The sequence below is a fragment of the Danio rerio genome, chromosome 18 (genome assembly GCF_049306965.1).
Source record: "Danio rerio strain Tuebingen ecotype United States chromosome 18, GRCz12tu, whole genome shotgun sequence".
Lineage (NCBI taxonomy): Eukaryota > Metazoa > Chordata > Actinopteri > Cypriniformes > Danionidae > Danio > Danio rerio.
Window position 1 is genome coordinate 48,912,061 of NC_133193.1, and position 25,160 is coordinate 48,937,220.

General features: G+C 38.2%; 1 protein-coding gene across 2 annotated transcripts in view; it reads left to right on the top strand.

Annotated features, from left to right (window-relative positions):
• dvl3b (dishevelled segment polarity protein 3b) overlaps nucleotides 1-25,160 on the top strand; it is a 59,420-nt gene that overhangs the window by 23,490 nt on the left and 10,770 nt on the right. For both annotated transcript variants that reach the window (XM_001920207.9, XM_068214968.2), the window contains exons 2-8: nucleotides 2,226-2,295; nucleotides 11,498-11,622; nucleotides 19,424-19,560; nucleotides 21,740-21,875; nucleotides 22,379-22,472; nucleotides 22,559-22,628; nucleotides 23,861-24,000. In XM_001920207.9, coding sequence (XP_001920242.3) covers nucleotides 2,226-2,295; nucleotides 11,498-11,622; nucleotides 19,424-19,560; nucleotides 21,740-21,875; nucleotides 22,379-22,472; nucleotides 22,559-22,628; nucleotides 23,861-24,000 — 772 coding nt within the window. The remainder of the gene's footprint in view (nucleotides 1-2,225; nucleotides 2,296-11,497; nucleotides 11,623-19,423; nucleotides 19,561-21,739; nucleotides 21,876-22,378; nucleotides 22,473-22,558; nucleotides 22,629-23,860; nucleotides 24,001-25,160) is intronic.

Consider the following 25,160-nt stretch of genomic DNA (forward strand, 5'->3'; position numbering starts at 1 on the left):
CTTGAACACGCATGGAATTGGCTAGATATTCCAACAAGGTCATTAATAATATAATAACACTAATAGTTAAACGGTAAGGCATTTTAGAATGATCAAAACAACATTTCAGTCGGCGCCAGAGGTGTAGTGGTTAGTGCGTCAACACATGCACTCCGGTGCTCGCGGCGACCCGGGTTCAATTCTGCCTCGCAGTCCTATGCCGATCCTTCCCCTCTCTCTGCTCCCCATCCTTTCCTGTCAATTCTCTCTACTGTCCTATCAAAAATAAAGGTGAAACCCCCCCCCCCCCCCCCAAAAAAAATAAATAAAAAACAACATTTTAGATGATTTACAGTGTGCTCAGCCTGCTGGTTTGTCCATTTACACACATTTTCATCATCACATGATCTCTTATAGCAAAATCACATGACCTTTTGAATGCACATACTGGAGTTTGTGCGGTAAAAGTGTTTCCATTGTAGTTTATGCGCATCGAATAAATAAATAATTCTTATCGAATAAAAAGTTTATCCTACTCAGTTATGCGCATATATTTTTTATGCAAATTTTCAAAATTTATGCGCATCATGTCATTTCCATCAGCCGTTTTTTTATGCGCATATGTAAAATAGGTGTATTAAAACATAGCTATTGATTGCTTTGGTTCAAAACAGGAATAAAAATGCAGACATGTGACAAAATCCACATCACCCATTGGCCAGATATTTTTGAATGTGTTTCCTAAACTGCTTTTGGATTGGTCAGAATAAACGTGTGGGAAAATGCCAATGAAACTCTCGCAAGTAAACAAACCGGCAAACACAAAATGTCGCTGTTTACTATGGAGGGACGACTGCGCTGGCTGATTGTATCTCTGGTCATAGTATACTATATAGTTTGTATACATCACTTTAGACAAACTATACATTTTGAGGATGAAGTGAGGCTGCGGCTGAAAAACAAAGTTTTAATGCATTGCAAACGGTAAAGGCGCATCGCAAGTCAATTCAGGAAAAGGTGTGAATTAATTTAGCTTTAAACTAAATTCTGGAAGCATTGCCAGTGATCCATCAGGTAGTGTTTTCCCCTCTCTCTCTGTTTAAAACAGTTGGTAAAGCGCTTTCAACAAATATTTTTCTCCACATCCCATGAGACGGGACAGCGCATCAGACTATGGCAGTTGGATTAGTCCAAAAAGGCGCAGTACTTTTTGCAGTTGGGTCTGTTTCAGTTCAGATCATGTTCTCACTACAAACAAACCGCTCCAGAGTTTGTTTGAAAGCACACTGAAGCCACCTCTTTAAGGAGGTCCTGGTATGCTTTTTTGGTCCACTTCTGGTGCGCACTTGAGTTCCATTGCTACATACACACCTGCCTAAACGAACCGCACCAAGAGGAAAAACGAACTCTAGTGCAATTTAACTGAACTAAATAAGGCAGGTGTGAAAACATCCTGTGGTATATGTAGTTTCTTTTCTTTTTTACAACAATGTTATGTCGTTTTTAGGGCAACAGTATTTCCAACAGAGAAGGATCCTCCAAATCAAAAGCTACTGGTCAGCCCAGAATTTAGGAATCATTCATTCATTCATTTTCCTTCAGCTTAGTCCCTTTATTCATCAGGGGTGGCCACAGCGGAATGAACCACCAACTTATACAGCATCTGTTTTACACAGTGGATGCCCTTCCAGCTGCAACCCAATACTGGGAAACACCCATACACTCTCACATGCATACTCATACACTCCAGCCAATTTAGTTTATTTAGTTCACCATGTCTTTGGAGCACCCGGAGGAAACCCATAGCAACACTAGGAGAACATGCAAACTCCACACAGGAATGCCAACTGGCCCAGCCGGGACTCAATTTAGCGACCTTCTTGCTGTGAGGCGAACGTGCTAACTACTGAAATACTGTGTCGTCTTAAAATTTAAGAAGGGTTAAAAAATTTTGTAAGTTGTTATCATGAATTCTTTTGTCCATAACGATCATCTGGGGAATTATCTGATATCATGAGGGCCTTAATTCGCATTTGCTTCAGTCCGGTATTTTCATGTGTTCCTGCTTTATAGACAAGCAAGATCATCAAATCGGTTTGATTTAATAAGCCAAATAAGATTAAAGAGGATTTTGTGGTCTGTGACAAGACCACATTTCTTTCTTCTATATTAAGGTTGAACATCATATTTATTCTTTACTCTGGTGAAAAATTGAGCAGACTTGTCATTTCATTATGTCTCTACAGGGTGGTGAAAGAAGAGATTTCTGATGACAACGCCAAACTACCGTGTTTCAATGGACGGGTCGTGTCATGGGTGAGTTAGCATGTAAACAAACATACAGTTAAATTCAGAATTAATAGCCCTGCTGAATTATTAGCCCCCTGTATATTTTTTCCCAATTTCTGTTTAACCAGTTAAACTCTGCGGACCCGGTACCAGGTCCGTGACGTCATCGACTTTTGCTTTTAAATTTTAAATGGCTAGCATTGCCTCCCCTTAAGTGGTTTCGTTTGAAAGTGTAGAAACTATATTTTATGCACATATACATCACTTTGGTTTTTATTCTACTGTACAAAAGTTATTTACATTTAAATACACAGTATTTTGGATACCCGAGCTGGGTATTGAACAATGGTTCATTTTCATATTTTTCATATGACACATGTACAAGTTATAGCTCTAATGAAAGCTGTTGCTGGTGCTCATACGGCTCTAGCATTCTTTTTACTTAATTTATATTCACATATCAAACAGTTGTCAAATGAATCGCGGTGTTTCCATGGCGCAGAAGTGAAAACAATACATTTATGATCAATAAGCAGCCCCAGATAGCACAGAGAGCTGTCTACTCTTACCTTATGCTGTGCCCTTCAGGGCCATTCTCCTCTGTTTTTGAGGTGATGTGCATAAGTAATCCTTTTATATGTCTGATGTGGTCCAAACACAGTGAATTATGTTTGATCAAACTAAAGAATATTAAAATATGAAAACAATGATCGGTCCCTGTGGCTTGTATAGCACCTCTCATCAGTTGGAATACAATAACTTTTGCATAGATTATGGTGAAGACATTTTTCTGTTTTCCTATGATTACAGACATGTGCAGGAACCACCAACATTAATTACAGCACACTAGACCACACACAACCTAAAAGTGCACTTTCAAATTGAGTTTATAATAAAAAAAATACAAAAAGCGCCTCTTTTTTTGAGGTGTTTATTATAACTCGGACAACATATACAGTTATTTTAAACACTTTCAATAGGGATTTATGAAAATTCAAAGTGTTTTCTTTAAAATAATACAATTTTTTTTTAAACAATTTTTGCATTTACACCTCTGCATGTGGATTTGGGAAGCTTTTAAATTTGGGTTGGCAAAGTCCAGGTGGAAATCCCAAAATAACAGCAGAGTTTAACTGGTTAACAGAGAGAAAAAATGTTTAACACATTTCTAATAAATCATTTCTAATAACTGATTTATTTTATCTTTGCCATGATGACAGTGAATAATATTTGACTAGATATTTTTAAGACACTACTATACAGCTTAAAGTGACATTTAAAGGCTTAACTAGGTTAATTAGGTTAAAGTTAGGGTAATAAGGCAAGTCATTGTATGACAGTGGTTTGTTCTGTAGACAATCAAAAACAGATATAGCTTAAAGGGGGTGATAATATTGACCTTAAAATGATTTAAAAAATTCAAAACTGCTTTAATTCCAGTCGAAATAAAACAAATAATACTTTCTCCATAAGAAAAAATATTATAGGAAATACTGTGAAAACCGTATAAACATGTTGGTATTGGTGGTTTACGAGGACTGTCCATAGACAAAATGTATTTTCTACAGTAACTGGCCTAATTACCCTAACTTTACCCTAATTAACCTGGTTAAGCCTTTAAATGTCACTTTTAGCTGAATACTAATATCTTGAAAGATATCAAATTTACCTTTGTGGTTCCATAATGAACCTTTAAAATGAACATTTTGAAAAGGTACCACCCAAGTGACAGCTCTTGAACCTTTATTTAGTCTATAGACCTTCCCTCGCGTCATTTCTCCAGCTTGTGTTTAATTAACCTCAGAATATAACCGGCCCTTCATCTCAATGTTGGCGGTAAAGGTTTAATTCGATGGCCCAGGTGTGAGAGGAGTGTTGGTCTCTCAACGCGGGGGCTCAGAGATCAGTCATTCAGGCGTGAGTGTGTGTGTTTGGAAGCGTTAAATTGACCGCGAGTGTTTAGTGGTTAGCAAACATCTGCTCCTCCTCTGTCTGTCCCAGAGACACAGGAGAGAATATTAAGAGAGCAAATTCCTAATAGCATTTTCACGCCTTTGAAGGCCGCTAAAGGGTAGGAGAAGCAGTGTTTCCCACAGACTTGCACTTTATGTGCGGCATTTCATATACAGTTGAAGTCAGATTTATTAGCCCACCCTGTATATTTTTCCCCAATTTCTCTTTAACGGAGAAAAGTTATTTTTTAACACAATTCTAGTTTTAATAGTACTGCTTTTATTTTAGCCGAAATAAAACAAATAAGACTTTCTCCAGAAGAAAAAAAGTATTATGGGAAATACTGTGATTAATTCATTAGCTGCAATTCCACTGTCGGGCCAGTGCGAGCCAGGGCTTTCATCAGGCCGGGCTGGGCCAATCGCCTGGGAGGTTGAGTAGTGAGGCCAAAATCATGTTGCGTTTTCACTGTCGGGCTTGTAGCTCTCAGCTCTCAACCCCGCCCCCAGAACATTCCCCGAATCAAACGTCACACAACCCAGCAGGAATCAGGCAGATAAAGCGCACCATCACATCATCACGAAACCAATAAAATGAAGACAACCCAAACAAACACATAACACACTACTGTCAGCATTACATTATATGTCTACACGCACAGGCTTGTGTATTTCTATTCATTTGTTTACTCGCCGGTTGAAGCAGTGGCGCAGTAGGTAGTGCTGTCGCCTCACAGCAAGAAGGTCGCTGGTTCGAGCCTCGGCTCAGTTGGCGTTTCTGTGTGGAGTTTGCATGTTCTCCCTGCGTTCGCATGGGTTTCCCCCCGGGTGCTCCGGTTTCCCCCCACAGTCCAAAGACATGCGGTACAGTTGAATTGGGTAGGCTAAATTGTCCGTAGTGTATGAGTGTGTGTGTGAATGTGTGTGGATGTTTCCCAGAGATGAGTTGCGGCAGGAAGGGCATCCGCTACGTAAAAACGTGCTGGATAAGTTGGCGGTTCATTCTGCTGTGGCGACCCCGGATTAATAAAGGGACTAAGGCGACAAGAAAATGAATGAATAAATGAATGTTTAATTGCCGACCGACTATTGGCATCATGCATCGAGTGGTCTTACCACTAACGGAGGGACCCAGCGCAGTGAGCGCACCCATCCATAATATAAAACCACAGAAATTCTCCGGTATTAACTAGGTATTTAATGTATTTTATAATATCCTCATTGCTTTCCATAGTAGAAAAAGCAAATACTATAGAAGTCAATGGTTACAGGTTTCCAACATTTTTCAAAATATCTCCTTTGGTGTTTAACAGGTTTAAAACAAGACTATGTTTGAAGCAAGAGAATATTCTGACAGAATTTCCTTTTAAGTGAACTGTCTATCTCTTTAAGCACACGCATAAACACACACACACACACACACATCTGCCAGCTCCCCGTCTCTTAAGCCGATACTTCAGCCATCAATCATTTTCTCTCCCTTCACTTGTTCCAAACCAGTTTTGAGTTTTGAAGAAAGCTGAAAACCTGTAACCATTGATTTCCATAGTATTTGTTTTTCCTACAATGGAAGGCAATGGTTACAGGTTTTTAACATTTTTCAAAATATCTTCTGTGTTCAACAGAATATAGAAACTCATAAAGGTTTATAACCACTTGATGGAATGTAAACAGTGAGTAAATGTTCAATTTTTGAGTGAACTACCCCTTTAAATCTCCCTCATAAGGTGTGCTCTTTAGCTCTGCTTTACTCCCTGCCATCTTCAGATGCTCTTTTCCACCACACCCGCCAGGAGAGGCAGAAACCTAGAGCTAGGGAAATATGCGTGTCCTCCTACTGCCCCCGTTTCAGATTCACACCATCGACTTTCCCATGCAGAGCTGAGTCTGTGGAAGTATTTGGCTCTGTCCGTCAAAGAGCTCGCTTTAAAAGAGATACGCAAGTGTGCTGGAGAGCCATCTAGTGCTCAGAGCAATGCCGCAACACCACCAGCATTTAATTTCAGATGATTAAACCCTAAAACACATCATGCTGGTAGAATTTGATTTAATATTTGGCATCCGTCAGGTAGAATTAGATCGGTTATCAATCCATATGAGTTTGCTGAAAGTTTATATAAATAAAGTGATAAATACAGTTGAAGTCACAATTATTTGCCCCCCTTTGAATTTTTTTTCTTTTTCGAATATTTCCCAAATGATGTTTAACAGAGCCAGGAAATTTTCACAGTATGTCTGATAATATTTTTTCTTCTGGAGAAAGTCTTACTTGTTTTATTTCGGCTAGAATAAAAGCAGTTTTTAATTTTTTCAACTCCATTTTATGGACAAAATTATTAGCCCCTTTGAGCAATTTTTTTGCGATAGTCTACAGGACAAACCATCATTATACAATAACTAATTACCCTAACCTGCTTAGTTAACCTAATTAACCTAGTTAAGCCTTTAAATGTCACTTTAAGCTGTATAGAAGTGTCTTGAAAAATGTCTAGTCAAGTATTATTTACTGTCATCATGACAAAATTAAAGCTGGCTCAGTTGGCAATTCTGTATGGAGTTTGCATGTTCTCCTCGTGTTGGCGTGGGTTTCCTCCGGGTGCTCCGGTTTCCCCCACAGTCCACAGTGAATTGAATAAACTAAATTGGCCGTAGTGTATTAGTATAACTGAGTTCACATGAGTCTTTCCCAGTACTAGGTTGCAGCTGGAAGAGCATCCGCTATTTAAAACATATGCTGGATAAGTTGGCGGTTCATTCCGCTGTGGCAACCCCTGATAAATAAAGGGACTAAGCCGACGGAAATGAATGAATAAAAAAAACGTATCTTTTAGGAGGACATGTGCTGAAAATGCATATCACATGACTACATTCACACACAGCCACACACACTGTCATGAACTCGTCTCAGCTCCAGAGAGCAGTGCATATCGGACAGTTTATTAAGGATGTCCCGCTGGATCGCGTCTCACTATAGTTGTTAAACATGATATTCAGACATCCCAAGTCTCCCGGTAGTTCCGGTAGTCCCCTGCAAATGCATGGAGACTCCCGTATGCCCACAAACGAGTGATAATCTCCCGGAAATCGGGCGTCTACCTCACAGTCCTCAAATAAGTCCCCCCCCCCACCACACACACACACACGCTTTTCACATGACAACGATGCCATTGTCCATCGCGATGTTAAACATTAGACATCGTATGATGCCAAATTAGTCGACATCGCCCAACCCTAATAGACACACACACACACACGTTTTCTACTTTCACGCAAAATTATGGCATAGTATATCTTGGCGTGATTCATTCATTCATTCATTTTTCTTCAACTTAGTCCCTTATTTATCAGGAGTTACCACAGTGGAATGAACCGCCAACTATTCTGACAAATGTTTTACACAGTGGATGCCTTCCAGCATCACCCCAGTACTGGGAAAGCCTAACTGTTTACTTCTGTCAGATTGTTTTTCTAAATAACAATAAAAAACTTCCCACTGTCAATACTTGCTAAATATTGATTAACTAATGCAGGACACATGTAATATGCAATATAATATATATGTATGTGTTTATATATAATATTCATATATATATAATTATTTTCAAAATATATAAAATGCATAAATCTGTGAAAATAAAATTGGTTCAAAAATTATACTTGGCTGAATTATAGAGACTGTAAAACAAGCAACATTCGTTAGTTTTTCTTCAGCTTAGTCCCTTTATTTATCAAGGGTCACCACAGCGGAATGAACCGCAAACTTATCTACTGGGACTGGGACTAGTGAAACATCCATACACACTCATTCACACACACACACACACACACACACACACACACACACACACACACACACACACACACACACACACACACACACACACACACACACACACACACACACACACACTACGGCCAATTTAGCTTATTCAATTCACCTACAGCTCATGTGTCTGGACTGTGGGGGAAACCGGAGCACCCGGAGGAAACCCACGCCAACATCATGGCAAAGATATAGGAAATCAGTTATAAGAAATGAGTTATTAAAACTATTATGTTTAGAAATGTGTTGAGCAATTCTTCTCTCTGTTAAACAGAAGTTAAAAATAATTTAAAAAATAATTTAATAAAATAATTTAATAATTAATTAAAATAAGATAATTTAAATAATAATAATAATAAATTAAATTATTAAATTAAAATAATTTAATGATTTAAAAAAATACTTCTGAGGGGTAATAATTCTGACTTTAGCTGTACCTTACATTTCACTCCATTGTCTTCTTCATGTTAGCGTATTGTTGTTTGAAATAAAAAGAAGGAAAATACTGTCTAACGTGTAAAAAGGGAAGATGGATGCAGTGCTTTGTCCCCTTCCATGTTGGCTCTTATTGGATTATCTAAGTGAAGTCACAGGGTGGCTGAAAAACACTCCTAAAATATTCCGTCGGTAACGAGAAGATTCAATCAGACAGATTTAGGGCTGGTGTTGAGTCTCCAATGCAGCACATTGTGGGCAGCGTCGCGGGACGGATCCCAGCGGATGTGCTCTTATAAGAGGCTCTCTGTTTGTCCAGCAGGCATGTGAACGCTCTCTTTCCAACAGACTCTTAATGATCATCACTAATGGGTTCATGGCATTCTGATTCATTTATTGAAACTGTAAGTGTCCTTGGAAAGGAGTTGGTTTTTCAAACATGGAGAAAAGTGACTTTGATTATGGTTTAACTCTGTCAACACAATGGAAATCTACTGCTGTGGGATTAGAATATACACACTGTTTTCAGTGTACAGTGGGGGATATAAGTATTGAACACGTCATGTGTTTACCTGGGAATAATGTTTCTAAAGGAGCTGTCAATATGGAATTGAGCCAGATTTTGGTAAAATAATAATAATAATAATACAAATATACAAATAAAACAAAGCAAAAAAACAAATCTGAGAAATGAGTTCTGTCTAATGACAATCAAATGACACAGAGAAAGAGCTGAACTATTGAAATGTATTTAATACTTTACGTAAATGGCTTTTAGGCTACGCAGTGGGCAAAAAGGTCGCTGGTTTGAGCCTCGGGTGGCTCAGTTGGCATTTCTGTGTGGAGTTTGCATGTTCTTCCTGCGCTCGCGTGGGTTTCCTCCGGGTGCTCCGGTTTCCCCCACTGTCCAAAGACATGCGGTACAGGTGAATTGGGTTGGCTAAATTGTCTGTAGTGCATGAGTGTAAATGAGTGTGTGTGGATGTTTTCCAGAGATGGGTTGCAGCTGGAAGGGTATCCGCTGCATAAAAATGTGATGCATAAGTTGGCGGTTCATTCCACTGTGGCGACCCCGGATTAATAAAGGGACTATGCCGACAAGAAAATGAATGAATGAATAAAAGGCTTTTTTTGGTGCTGGCAGCTTAAAGACGTCTAAACAGAGTGTAAAAATCTTGATGGTTCTGTAGATCTCGTCTTTCAAATCTGATCTTTATTTCGTTTTCTCTATTGGATTGGAATCAGGTGATTGGCTGGGCCATTCTACAGCTTGATTTTCTTTCTCTGAAAGCATTAGAGAGTTTGCTCGCCTGTGTTTTGGATCATTAGCTATGTTTCCATCCACCTATTTTTATGCACATTTTGAATATACGCATAAAAACCAGTTGATGGAAACGCCAAGATGTGCATACATTTTGAAATGTGCTTAATGAACATGCTCATCACTGAGTAGGATAAACTTTTTATTCAATAAGAAAAGATGTGCATAAACTACAATGAAAACACCTTTACCGAACAAATTCCAGTATGCGCATTAATAAGGTCATGTGATTTAGTTATAAGAGATCATGTGATGATAAAAATGTCTGTGAATGAACAAACTAGCAGGCTGAGCACACTGTAAACCATCTGAAATGTTGTTTTGGTCATTCTAAAACACCTTAACCATTTCAGTATTATTATATTTCAGTTATATTATTAATGACCTCCAAAATCAAAATCTGTGCTCTGCGTCTGACACCTTCAAACGCCACCGTGTGTTCACTGCGTGTCAGGATGGCTTTTGAGGTGCAATTAATTTATTAAATGAAGAAAAGATTCACGCAAAATTCCATTTTTACTGAAGATATTTGGCGCCAGATAATCAGGAAGTGACGATTTTGTTCTCTTTGACTTGTTGAATGGAAATGCTCCTTTATTCGTATGTCTTTTATGCGATAATCCAGTTTTGTACATGAAGTTCATTCGCATTTTTGGATAGAAACATAGCTTATGACTTACTGAAATGTCCACCCTGGTTTCATCTTCATCATTCTGCTAATGTAGATGTTGGACTGAAGCAGCTCATATTCATTTACACTGAGGAAGGGCAGACGGTTGCTGTAGGACTACTGAGAGATTTCAGCTGCTGTCTGGACTTTCACTGCCTTTCTACACCTCCCTTTCTTCATGTGTTCAATACTTTTTCTCTGTGTCACTGCATTTTATTACACATAACATAATTTGTTAATTAATTAGTTTGATTTCTTTGCAAATATGAGTTTCTTTAGTTATTTCAGCCACACCTTTAGAAATAATTTTTCTGAGAAAAGTAGTGCTGTGTTCAATTCTTACTTCCCCCACTGTAGTGCACTACCAGGCATTCTGAATGAAATTATGTTTGTTACCTTCAAAAAATGCTGGGTTGTCATGACCCAACACTGAGTTATGACAACAAATCATTTTTTAGAGTGTAAGGAGGAATACAATTAATTTGATTCGTTCATTTGTTAAATGACATGTAAAATGAAGTGTTATAAATGTGTTTTCTGGAAGGGTAAAAGGACATACAGTTGAAGTCGATATTATTAGTATTGTTATATTTTATAAGTTAAGTATATATTTTTTTCCAATTTCTGTTTAACAGATTTTTTTCAACACATTTATAAACATAATAGTTTTAGTAACTCATTTCTCATAACTGAATTATTTTATCTTTGCCATGATGATAGTAAATTATATTTGACTAGATATTTTTCAAGATGCTAGTATACAGCTTAAAGGGACATTTTAAGGCTTAACTAGGTTAATTAGGCAAATTAGAGGAATTGGGCAAATCATTGTATAACAGTAGTTTGATCTGTAAATAATCAAAAACAATATTGCTTAAATAAGTTTGAGCTTAAAATGATTCAAAATTAAAAACTGTTATGTTAGCATGAGACTTCTCAACCTTGTCACAGATGTTGTAAAAAGATCTTATCTTCCTGTGCTGTAGATAAGCTGATACCATTGTGTCTGTCTCTGTGTGTGTGAACAGCTGGTGTCTGCAGACGGCTCTCATGGTTCTGATGGCGGTTCTGTGTGCGCCGACACTCAGGCTGACCTGCAGCCTCCGCTGGAGAGAACTGGAGGCATCGGAGACTCCAGACCCCCTTCCTTCCAGTGGGTGAACTATACAGTGTGTGTGTGTGTGTGTGTGTGTGTGTGTGTGTGTGTGTGTGTGTGTGTGTGTGTGTGTGTGTGTGTGTGTATGATGCATTAAAAAATTAAATTCTGTGCCAAAATCAAATATTCTGGATACACTTGCCCGAAAATCTAAATAAAAAATGTAAAATTGTAATAATTGTTTATTATTTTATTGAATACTATAACAATATATATATTTATAAATTCTTTAAATGTAACTCAAATTACTGATTAAAAAACACAACGCAATAACAAAGCCACATTTTATTGACTAAACTTTTATTGACAAGATGAAAAGCGTCATTTTACCAGTGTTGCCATGATAGTCACTGACCAAAAATTCTGTGCATGCTTAACTCTTTCCCCGCCAACATATTAAAATCAAGCTTGAAGACAAAGGAATTGTCTGTAGACCTCTGGGACAGGATTGTCTCGAGGCACAAAGTTGGGGAAGGTTACAGAAACATTTCTGCTGCTCTGAATGTTCCAGTGAGCACAGTGGCCTCCATTATCCGTAAGTGTAAGATATTTGGAACCACCAGGACTCTTCCTAGAGCTGGCCGAACATCTAAGATGAGTGATCGGGGAAGAAGAGCCTTAGTCAGGGAGGTGATCAATAACCTGATGGTCACTCTGTCTGAGCTCCAGCTTACTTTTGTGGAGAGAGGAGAACCTTACTGAAGGACAACCATCTGTGCAGCAATCCAGCAATCAGGCCTGTATGGTAGAGGTGCCAGATGAAAGACACTCCCCTCCTGGAATTTCCAAAAGGCATCTGAAGGACTCTCAGACCATAAGAAACTACATTCTCTAGTCTGATGAGACTAAAATTGATCTCTTTGGAGTGAATGCCAGGCGTTACCTTTGGAGAAAACCAGGCAGCGCTCATCACCAGGTTAATACCATCCCTACAGTGAAGCATGGTGGTGGCATCATCATGCTGTGGGGATGTTTTTCAGCAGCAGGAACTGGAAGACTAGTCAGGATAGAGGGAAAGATGAATTCAGCAATGTACAGAGACATCCTGAATGAAAACCTGCTTCAGAGTGCTCCTGACCTCAGACTGGGGCGACTGTTCATCTTCCAGCAGGACAATTACCCAAAGCACACTGCCAAAATATCAATGGAGTGGCTTCACAATAACTCAGTGAATGTCCTTGAGTGGCCTAGCCAGAGCCCAGACCTAAATCCTATTGAACATCTCTGGAGAGATCTGAAAATGGCTGTACACCGTCACTTTCCATCCAACCTGATAGAGCTTGTGAGGTACTGCAAAGAGGAATGAGCAAAAATTCCCAAAGACAGGTGTGCCAAGCTTGTGGCATCATATTCAAAAAGACTTGAGGCTGTAATCGCTGCCAAAGGCTGTGAATACTGATGTACGTGTTATTTTTTTTTTAGATTTTTATTTTCAATTCATTTGCAACAATTTCGAAAACTCTTTGTTCACTTTGTCATTATGGGGGATTGTGTGTAGAATGTTGAGGAAATAAATGAATTTAATCCATTTTGGAATAAGGCTGTAACATGAAACTGAAGCGCTATAAATACTTTGCGGATGCACTTATTTTAAACCTTATTAAAAAGAGACATAATAGGTTCCGTTTAACATCGTGTTAGCAAATACTTTAACTAACATTAACCAATGGAATTAAAATGATTTATTGGTTGCAGAAATGACTAAACTTTTGTGAAATTGCTAAAATCCTCCTACATATACTTGTTGTCTTTGCATATCAAATGAATACAGGAAAAACAACCTTAAATTTCAACATGACTTAATATCTTTAAATAACAACAACACAATGCAGCTGACAGCCTGGAGGCGGTTAGAGACAGGAAGTGCTCAGTGTTGACATAAACTCATTAGCCTTCAGTCTGAAAGGTTTCCTCTAATGTGAACTAATCAGAGCTCTAACTCAAGAGAGCACTAGCACGTCAATACCTTTAATGACATCTGCCTGATCACAGCGAGTGTGTTACGACTCGCAGATCTGTGTGTGTGTGTGTGTGTGTGTGTGTTTCAGTTCTCAATAAGCTTCAGACTCCATTACTTGTGAATGTAATTAACCCTGCAGGCCCTCATAGAAAGACACGCTCATCGATTGAAATCAATGTTTTACCTACAAAGGCATCGACTGCTTCAAGTGCTCGTTTCAATGGGAAAGCGGATAAGAGATAGAAAAACCCTGGTGGAGGTGAAGCGTTATTAGGCCTGTTAAGCTAATTAAATCAAAACTGGCCTTGATTAAACTGCAAAAGATTTATTTAGAATAATTATAATAGTCAAGTAGTGTTTCCCAGTGATGGGTTGCAGCTGAACAGGCATCCGCTGCGTAAAACACATTCTGGATAAATTGGCAGTTCATTCCACTGTGGCAAACCCAGATTAATAAAGGGACTAAGCCGAAAAGAAAATGAGTGAATGAATGATAGTCAATGTTCAAAGTGAATATACCCAGCAGTCACAGGACGTCAACATGATGTCAGATTGACGATGTGCTCTGACATCATGGGATGTCGCATTTTGTTTGGAAAGGAAAATCGGCTTGATGTCATGACCCAACCCAATATCAACGTCACATTTGACGTCATCATTAGACATCAAAATGACGTTGTCCTAAGATGCTGGCTAGACATTGAATTTTGGTCACCTGACGTCACGAATTAAATCTGACCTAATATTAACGTCTTATGATATTGTGTGCCTGCTGGGTTGTTTTTCTTCACCCATCCTCACATCTCTTTTTAGGTTTGCTTATAATTATGATAATAATTTATATATATCAAATAGGGTCTGTTCCGATAGTCCAGTGGTTAGTGCGTGGATATATATCACAACATCGCTCCAGTTGTCCCGAGTTCGAGCCTCGGCTCGTGGACGTTTCCTGATCCTGTCCCCCTCCTGTCTATCCCACTTAATTTCCCCTCATCCCACTGTCCTATCAAATAAAGGCAAAAATGCCAAACAAAAAGAATTATAGATACACCAAATCGCAATTTCATCAGTAAAATGTGTAATTGTAAAAACACGAAGCAAGTTTTTATTCCATGATAAAAGTGTGTCAGTATATTTGGCCATACGCTTGTAGGATATTTCAAACATTATACAAGTAATTACATAAAATTAATGCTACTGAGAAAGAACACTTAATTTTAGCTGATTCCTTTAAAAAATCCTTTATTTTAATCGCATTTTGAAAGTAAAAGTAATTTTTTCAGTTTATTTTTCACTGCAAAAAAAGCTTTACTTACTGTTTTTGTCTTGTTTCTAGTTTAAATACCCACAAACTTAAATCATTTTCTATCTTTAAATCATTTTCTATCTAGACAAGCCAAAAATGTGGTCTTTTTTTCAGAAATAATAAATACATTTTGTACTTAAATTATTTTTAAAAGTTTTTCCTTCAAAGGAGCAAAATAATCTTGTTTTCGCAAGAAATAAAATGATTTTGCCTCCCTCATTGCCAGATTAGTTTGCTATTTTGGTCCCACTTTATATTAAGTGTCCTTAACTAATATGTACTTACACAGGAATTAATAGTTTGTTACAATGTACTTATTGTGTAAACACATGTATTTACTGTGTACTTATGCTTGATTAAATACATGTATGTAATGACATCTGTAATTAACTTTTGTTATTACGTTGGTAAATGCACTGTTGACCATCCCTTACACCTTAACCCACCCTTAAACCTACCCATGCCACCAAACCTCTCCATAACTCAACCTCTATCCCAACTTAAAAGCACCACAAGTGTTCTCAAATACATTATAAACACAGTAAGTACATTGTATTTATTTTTTTTATGTAAGTACACAGTAGTTAAGGACACTTATTATAAAGTGGGACCGCTATTTTTAAGGAAAAACTCCTAATTATGACATTATTTTTACTGAAACAATGCTTAATGATTTAAGAATTTTTACATATTTAAACTAGAAAAAAAAGACAAAAACTCTAAGTAAGAAAAGCATTTTTGCAGTGTTATTATTAAGTACTCTTTGTAAGGGTATATTATTATATACAGTACACTGTATACACTGTACACTGCAGTATTTTCATTTTTCACTGCAAAAAATGCTTTTCTCTCTTAGATTTTTTGTCTTTTTTCTAGTTTAAATATGTACAATTTCTTATATCAAGAAGCATTTTCTAGACAAGCAAAGCAAGTGTCTTGTTTTAAGAAATAATGAAATAATCTGGCAATGGGGTAAGCAAAGTCATCTTGGTTTTTTCCCGTTTGAAAAAAGATTATTTTGCCGGCAGCTAGCTCTCTGCAACTCTCACATGGTCGCCCACTGAAGCTAAGCATTGCTGTGCCCGGTCAGTACCTGGATGGGAGACCACATGGGAAAGCTAGGTTGCTGCCGGAAGTGGTGTTAGTGAGGCCAGCAGGGGGCGCTCAACCTGCGGTCTGTGTGGGTCCTAATGCCCCAATATAGTGACGGGGACGCTATACTGCTCAGTGAGCGCCGTCTTTCGGATGAGACGTTAAACCGAGGTCCCGACTCTCTGTGGTCGTTAAAAATCCCAGGATGTCCTTCGAAAAGTGTAGGGGTTTAACCCCGGCATCCTGGCCAAGTCTGCCCACTGGCCTCTGTCCATCATGGCCTCCTAACCATCCCCATATTCCAATTGGCTTCATCACTGTCTCCTCTCCACCAATCAGCTGGTGTGTGGTGTGCGGTCTGGCGCAAAATGGCTGCCGTCGCGTCATCCAGGTGCATGCTGCACACAGGTGGTGGATGAGGAAATCCCCCCACTGTGTGTAAAAAGCGCTTTGAGTGCCCAGAAAAGCGCTATATAAATGTAAGGAATTATAATTATTATTATTATAACCCCACTGGCAGATTATTTAGATTGTTTTAAGAAAAATCTCAATTATTTTTGACATATTTTTCTCAGAAAAATGTTGACAATGTTTTGCTCGTCTAGAAAATGCTTCTTGATTTAAGATTTTTAAAATATTTTGAATAGAAACAGCTTTAAAACATCTAAATAAGAAAGCATTGTTTGCAGTGTACACTTTATTTTCTCAAGAGCAAGTCTATTTGATTTCAAACATGTATTTTGTTGTGTATCATTTTGAAATCCCTTTGGAGGAATTGAATGGTCAAATATGTCTGGAATCTCCATTTAGTCTCCACTTCCCTTCCTAATCTGCAACTGCAACTACCGCTAACTGTATTGCATTCATTCATTCATTTTCTTGTCGGCTTAGTCCCTTTATTAATCCGGGGTCGCCACAGCAGAATGAACCGCCAACTTGTTGCCCAAGGATGCCCTTCCAGCCGCAAACCCATCTCTGGGAAACATCCACACACACACACTCATACACTACGGACAATTTAGCCTACCCAGTTCACCTGTACCGCATGCCTTTGAACTGTGGGGGAAACCGGAGCACCCGGAGGAAACCCACGCGAAGGCAGGGAGAACATGCAAACTCCACACAGAAACGCCAACTGAGCCGAGGTTGGAACCAGCAACCTTCTTGCTGTGAGGCGACAGCACTACCTACTGCGCCACTGCCTCGCCAACTGTATTACAAACCTAAATAAATAAATTACTAATGCTTTGCTTCTTACACTTTACATACCAGAAACTCGCCTACAGCACTTATTCATTGTTGCTCTTATAGTTGTGTAAATTGCTTCCTTGTCCTCATTTGTAAGTCGCTCTGGTTAAAAGCGTCTGCTAAATGACTGAATGTAAATGTGGAATCACGGCTGCTGAGAAAGGGCGTGTGCTGTAGCGCTCTACTGGTATGTCAAATGTTTATTATTTCACCGTGCAATTTTCACACTCTGCGTTGGTCAAAATAAAGCCAGTATGATTTATTTTGATAAAACCCTACAGCACAGTGATAATTTCCCTGTCGGCATCAGTGCATGCAGCCCTCCACATTTGTGGCTTTCCCACTGGTCTGTTTGTGGCTTTGTTGGTCAGTGGGTCTCTTTATCTGCGTGTAACCACATGTGTTTGTCCTGCTGGTGTTTCCTGTCTGTGTGTGTGTGTTTCCTGTTCTGTCCGTCAGGCAGCAAGCCTCCCCTCTGCGCCAGTGTGTTTGTGTGCAGGTTAATTATTCATGGGCTGAACACACAGACAAGAGCAGTTAATTACAGCTGTGCTCGCCCTCTGCTGGTGAACATCGGAACTGTCGGACGGGATTTTTTATCACAGTTAAACACTGTACTTTGGCACAGACACACATGGGATCTGCTGACATTTATGATGCCTTCAAAAACCATTGTGAAACATTTATTGGTTAGTCCTAAAGGGGTCAGATTATGCTTTGCTTGCTTTAATTTGTAAAGTTGCTGTTAAAGAACATTTTTTTAACGTTATAAAGTTTTCTTCTTCTGTCTTGTTTTGAGGTGATTTTTGACATTTGTAGTCAAAAATTGCTACAGCGGGTTAAATAAGTATTGAACACGTCATGTATTTTCCTGGAAATAATGTTTCTAAAGGAGCTGTTGACATGGAACTGAGCCAGATGTTAGTAAAAACCCAAACAATACAAACATAAAGATAAAACAAATCTAAAAAAATCCAACCCAGGCTCATGGTGGACACGTAGCCCTTTCTGGAGGTACATATTTGTGCAGTTTTTGTTTTCGCGAATCCGCAAGAGGCCGATGTGTGCGCTTTTTCGCATCTCGAACGCCTCTCGGGAGCGCGCGCTGTTCTTGCATAAAAAGCCGCCAGAGCCTGCTGTCGAGCGACCGTCTATCCGACTGACTGACTGACTGAACGATCGACTAGGCGGCCAGCTAATCGGCCGACCCAGCCACCCTCCTCCTCCTTCCCAAAACCCAAGCAACGATTTACAAAAGCCGTCCAGAAAAGAAAAGCAAAAGCCCTCGTCCGATTTTGACCGAGTTTTTAGATTTCACTGCATTCTCGCCCTGTCATGAACTCGTTCGCTTTTATTTTTTGGATTCTGTTTTTCATCTTACCTGATTTCTGGAACCGCTCTTCCCCAGACTCGAACCTGGTCATCGCTGCGGCCGGCTCCTCCTCCTCCGGGGCTCCGCTCCGCCAACGTAACACTATACGAGCTAAGCGGACAAACCGGTTGCGGCGGGAAATCCCTCCACACGGAGATGAGCCGTCTTGAGCAAAGTAATTTAATAAATAAGGAAAAGACGCAGCTTCTTTACTGCAGCAAATTCTGTCTTTCTTTTCATATTTGGCACCAGTTTATCAGGAAGTGACGATTTTGTTCTCTTTGACTGATTGTATAGAAACGCTGCTTTATTCGCAAATCTTTTATGCCATATCCCAGTTTAATTCACAGCTTTAGATGGAAACATACAGCTATTGAACCTCTGAAATCATTCGTTGTGGTGACATGGCCTGTATGAAGGTCGCTGGTTCTAGCTCCAGCTGGGTCAGTTGGCATTTCAGTGTGGAGTTTGCATGTTCTCCCTGTGTTGGTGTGGGTTTTTTCCGGGTGCTCCAGTTTCCCCCAAAGTCCAAAGACATGCGCTATAGGTGAATTGAATAAACTAAATTGGCCGTCGTGTATGTGTGTGTATGTGAGTGTGAGTGTGTATGTGTGTTTCCCAGTACTTGGTTGCGGCTGGAAGGGCATCTGCTGTGTAAAACATATGCCGGAATAGTTGGAGGTTCATTCCACTGTGGTGACCCTTGAAAAATAAATAAGAGACTAAGCTGAAGAAACATGAATGAATCAATGAAGATTCACAGATTTTTTTTCTGTCAAGCATCCTCCTTTCATCATTGTGTTTTTCTCTTTTAATTCAGTGCAAATGCCGCAGGAAGTCAGGATGACTTGGGCAATGATACAGAGCCAGAGGTGGGCCCATCGCTAAGGAGAGAGCGGGAGAGAGAGAGAGATCGAGACCGAGAGAGACCTCGAAGGAAAGACACACATGACCATGGTCAGTTCACCCATACGACTGGGCTGTTGCTAGAAGGGATACAGCTGCAGGACGTTGACGAGATTTATTTATATTGTTTATTAAACTCCCCATAAAGTTTATTTTATTAATGTCTACCCCTACACCTACCATAATCCTACTCATAATAGTAATGTAAAAATATTAATTATTGTTGTACAGTGTCCAAAAGAGTTACAGTAATGTAAAAACAGTAATTATAATGAGAATTATTTATATTTTGTATTAAATTACTTATTATTTGTATTTTATTAATGTCATCTTACCCCTACCCCAACCCTAAACCCACCCCTCACAGTAATATAAAAATATGAATTAAAGTTGTAGAGCAGGGGTGTCCAAACTGGGTCCTGGAGGGCCGGTGTCCTGCAGATTTTAGCTCCAACTTGCCTCAACACACCTGCAAGGATGTTTCTACACTTTAAACCCTAATGTTGTCTTTACTTAAACAATGAAGTAAAGTTGACTGAACATAACTTAAAATTTAGCATTTTGGTCCTATCACAGAAAAATATGAGTTAATTTAACTTATGTACCATGAAAATGCATAAACCTAAGATTTCATGTGTAGTGAGCTCAAAGTCATAATTAATCCTTTGAAAAAAAAATAGGTAGTTTTCACAGATGTAGTCTTGACTGTAAAATTCTAATATGTGCAACCTTTTAAGTGCAGGGTCTTTTTTTAAATCAGAAAACAAATGGGTTCAGGTTTAATTATTCATCATAATGTGAATAAATGGCTCCTTATTTTTTGTTTTGAATTCATTTAACATTCTTTCATAGTATGTTATTGCACATATGCACACACATGCATATATATATGTATATATACACACAGTTGAAGTGAGAATTATCAGCCCCCCTGAATTATTACACTGCTTGCACTGCAAAAAATGCTTTTCTTACTTAGATTTGTTGTCTTGTTTCTAGTCCAAATATCTAAAAACTCTTAAATCAAGAAGAATTTTTTAGACATGCAAAACATACTGCCTTGTTTTAAGATATAATATGCCAAAATTAGGTGAGTTTTCCCTTAAAACAAGCAAAATAATCTGCCAATGGGGTAAGCAAAATAATCTTATGTCAAAAGGAAAAACATGATTAATTTGCTTACCCCATTGGCAGATTATTTTGCTTGTTTCAAGGAAAAACTCCCTTAATATTGGGATATTATTTCTGAAAACAAGACAATATATTTTGCTTGCCTAGAAAATGTTTCTTGATATAAGAATTTTTAGATATTTGGACTAGAAACAAGACAAAAAATCTAAGTAAGAAAAGCATTTTTTGCAGTGTGTTTATTTTTTCCTCAATTTCTGTTTAACGGAGAGCAGATTTTTTCAACACATTTTTAAACATAATAGTTTTAATAACTTATTATTAATTACTACCCAACTCTATACATCTTAAAATGACATTTAAAGGCTTAACTAGGTTAATTAAGTTAACTAGACAGGTTAGGGTAATTAGGCAAGTTAATATATAAGATGGTTTGCTCTGTAGATTATCGAGAAAAAATACGGCTTATAGGGGCTGATAATTTTGTCCCTAAAATGGTGTTTAAAAAATTAAAAACTGCTTTTATTCTAGCCGAAATAAAACAAATAAGACTTTCTCCAGAAGAAAAAATATTATCAGACATACTGTGAAAATGTCCTTGCTCTGTTAAACATCATTTGGGAAATATTTAAAAAAGCAAAAAAATTGAAGGGGGCTAATAATTCTGACTTTTAAAAAAAAAAAAAAAAAAAATATATATATATATATATATATATATATATATATATATATATATATATATATATATATATATACCAAACTTAGTACTAAGTAAATAAACTTAAATATGCAAGTTTTGGGAGACTCCATTTCTCAATTAAATTGAGGCAACGAGTTCAGTCAACTTATATTAGGGTTTTCAGTGTAGAAATCCTAGTAAGAGCTTGATTAGCTAGCCCAGGTGTGTCTGATTAGGGTTGGAACTAAACTTTGCAGGACACCGGCCCTCCAGGACCGAGTTTGGACATGTCTGTTGTAGAGTATCACAAAAATGACGCTTTGTAATGTGAATGTGCTGTTTAGCGAGTGTGTAACCGCATCGGGCTTGTTTAATTAGTGAGTGTTAATGAGTTAAATTAATGTGTTGTGTTGTTTGTTGCAGGAGGTCGGCTGAACGGTCACTCTCGAGCGGAGCGCCGGCCGGACATCGCCGGATATGAGAGCTCATCCACACTGATGAGCAGCGAATTGGACACCACCAGCTTCTTCGACTCAGAGGACGACGACTCCGCCAGCAGGTCAATTCCTGACTGTTCTTGCTCAGTTTTTTCACACTACCAGACAATTTGACAATAAGGATAAACGGTGGCTCAGCGGTTAGCACTGTCGCCTCACAGCAAGAAGGTCACTGGTTTGAATCCCGGCTGGGTCAGTTAGCATTTCTGTGTGGAGTTTGCATGTTCTCCTCATGTTGGGGGTTTCCTCCGGGTGCTCCGGTTTCCCGGGGGTACCCTGAGCCTGTATAATTGCAGTTATCAGCATATGAGTGTAGCATATGGCTCCTTTAAATACATGTTCTTCTTATAAAGGCGCCTTAATGCACTTTCAAATCACATGCTCTGGAAAGCCAACACAAAGCATGCTTTTCCATGCTCTGACACACACACAACCACCCTTATGCAGACGATTGGCTGGTGGGAGTCACTTGACTCTCGCGACCAATCAAAGCAGAGAGCTCAAAATGTATAGGAAAGACAGTAAATGCATGATTTCTGACGATTAATCTGTGATGCCACTACAGGTTCAGCAGCTCCACCGAGCAAAGCACATCGTCCCGTCTCATGAGACGCCATCGCAGACGCAGACGGAAACCCAAAGCACCCAGGATGGAGAGGGTGAGACTTTTGTGTCTGATGAAAACCTCACGTGCGTATCATTGTTGAGTGTTTTTAAATGTGTCCTCGTGTCTCTTTCTCTCCAGTCCTCATCGTTCAGCAGCATTACTGACTCAACCATGTCTTTGAACATCATCACTGTCACTTTAAACATGGGTGAGTATGTGCACGTTTGCTTTGTATACAGTTGAAGTCGAAATTATTCGCCCTCCTGTGATTTATTTCCTGTGATATTTCCCAAGTGATGTTTAACAGAGCAAGGAATTTTTCACAGTATTTCTTATGATATTTTTTCTTCTGAAGAAAGTCTTATTTGTTTTATTTCGGCTAGAATAAAAGCAGTTTTTTATATCATTTTAAGGTCAAAATCATTAGCCCCCTTTAAGAATATATATTTTTTTTAATTGTCTACAGAACAAACCACTGTTAAACAATGACTTGCCTAATTACCCTAACTTGCTTAAAAGACCCAATTAACCTAGTTAAGTCCTTAACTTTCACTTTAGGCTGAATACTATTATCTTGAAAAATATCCAGTAAAATGTACATACAGTTGAAGTCAGAGTTATTAGCCCCTTTGAATTTTTTTCTTCTTTTTTTTATATTTTCCAAATGATGTTTAACAGAGCAGGGAAATTTTTACAGCATGTCTGATAATATTTTTTCTTCTGGAAAAAGTCCTATTTGTTTTATTTCGGCTAGAATAAAAGCAGTTTTAAATTTTTAAAAATATATTTTAAGGTCAAAATCATTAGCCCCTTTAAGCTATTTTTTTTTCCGACTGTCTACAAAACAAACCACTGTTATACAATAACTTGGACGTTCATTCACAGAACGCAAGTTTCTGGAGGGCACATAAATCTGCAAAAGTAAGAGCAGATAAGAAGAAGTAAAACAAGAAGTCTCTTTGTAAGCAAACATCAGAGCTTTAAATCGTAAGTGAGGATTGGTGGCATTGTTGATTTTTTTTTTTAAGTTTTGCTTCACAAAACAATCGATTTGTGTTGGGACAACATGAAGGAGTAAAGTGAACTTATTAGTTTTTATAAATTTGAACATGAAACAATTAAGTTGTCACAAAAAAAAACTTCAAGAATTGTGTTGTTTCAGCTCATTTTAAATAAGTAGTTTGAACAAACAGCAAACGACTAAGCCAAAGGACAATGAATGAATGACTAAATGATAGTGTTATTTAATATAATACTATGATTTTTCAAAACTTGTTTTCAGAAGTTTGGATTTTCAGACCTCCGAATTTCCGAATTGCAACTAATTGGAAAAACTTCCATCTTTTTTTGTTGTTGTTGTCATGGTTGCTATACATATGGTAAGTTTGTACTTCGATTTTCATCTGTCTATCTTGTTTTTGTATCGTCCTCTTGCAACAGAGAAGTATAATTTTCTGGGCATTAGTATCGTCGGGCAGAGTAATGAGAGGGGTGATGGAGGAATCTACATCGGCTCCATCATGAAGGGTGGAGCGGTGGCTGCTGACGGACGCATCGAGCCTGGGGACATGCTTCTGCAGGTCTGACTTCACTGCTCAACGTATACTCTTAAAAACTAAATTATTAGCCCTCCTGTGACTTTTTTTTATTTATTTTTTTTAGTTTAAACATTGTCATACAAATTGACAAAGGTTTACATTTTCAGTTTAGCAAACAAAATACAACATGAATAATATATATCCTGTGAAATTGTATTCTTTTTCAAATATTTCCGAAGTGTTGTTTAACGGAGAGGAAAAAAATGTCAACATGTTTTTAAACAAGCTGGTTTTACTACCAAATTTCTAATAACTAAATCCTAATAACTTTGCCATGATGTCTGTACATAATATTTTACTAGTTGTTTTTATTAAGAATTTATTAAGGGGCTAATAATAATGACCTTAAGCTGTTTTTTTAAGGTGCTGTTTAAAAGTTTTTGACTCGTATAAAGCATAAAAATACTATAATATGTTTGCAGATATTTAAGAAACATGCTAAGTGAACGTTCTAGTTTATTTGAAAAACAACGCTGAAGTCAGATATTCTGTTTTGAAAATGTGTCTTTGTTTTGGTAATTTTAACCCGCCCAATGACAGTTTAGCCAATTATATTTCAGCACCCCGGGTTGCCTTGGTGGTAAACAGGGTATTTCATTTATTCAGTCATGAATGAGTATGCGTCCGCGACCGAAATGCGACCTCTGGTGGACAGTAGCAGACTCCAAAATGAGACGGAGATTCAGAGTTCCACATGGGGTGGTTAGTAATTTGCAAAAAATATAAACATTACAAACACAAACATTAGTTGAGCAGGTTACATTGTAACCCTGTGTCCTAACAACACGCTACGTGACGAGAGTTGCAGTGATGAGCAATTTGGCTGTTTGCACCAGGTGAAACACGACAGAAATGTAAATCCAGCCATTCAGAAGCACAGAATAGTGCACTCACTGCACTCCAATGCAAGGGTAAGCTTTATAATCTAATTAATACATATTAAACCTCTTTGACATTATTAAATGTAGATGCTAAATCACTGATATATGTTGGCTTGCACTGAGTCACAGTTTTAAAGTACAATTTCAATCAGTTTATTTTATTTTCAAGATCTGAGGTGAACCATCTGCTGCTGCTTTCATTAGTATGGTGATAAATGTCTTGTAAAATGCCATTCAAACTCACATTGTTAGCATTTAACT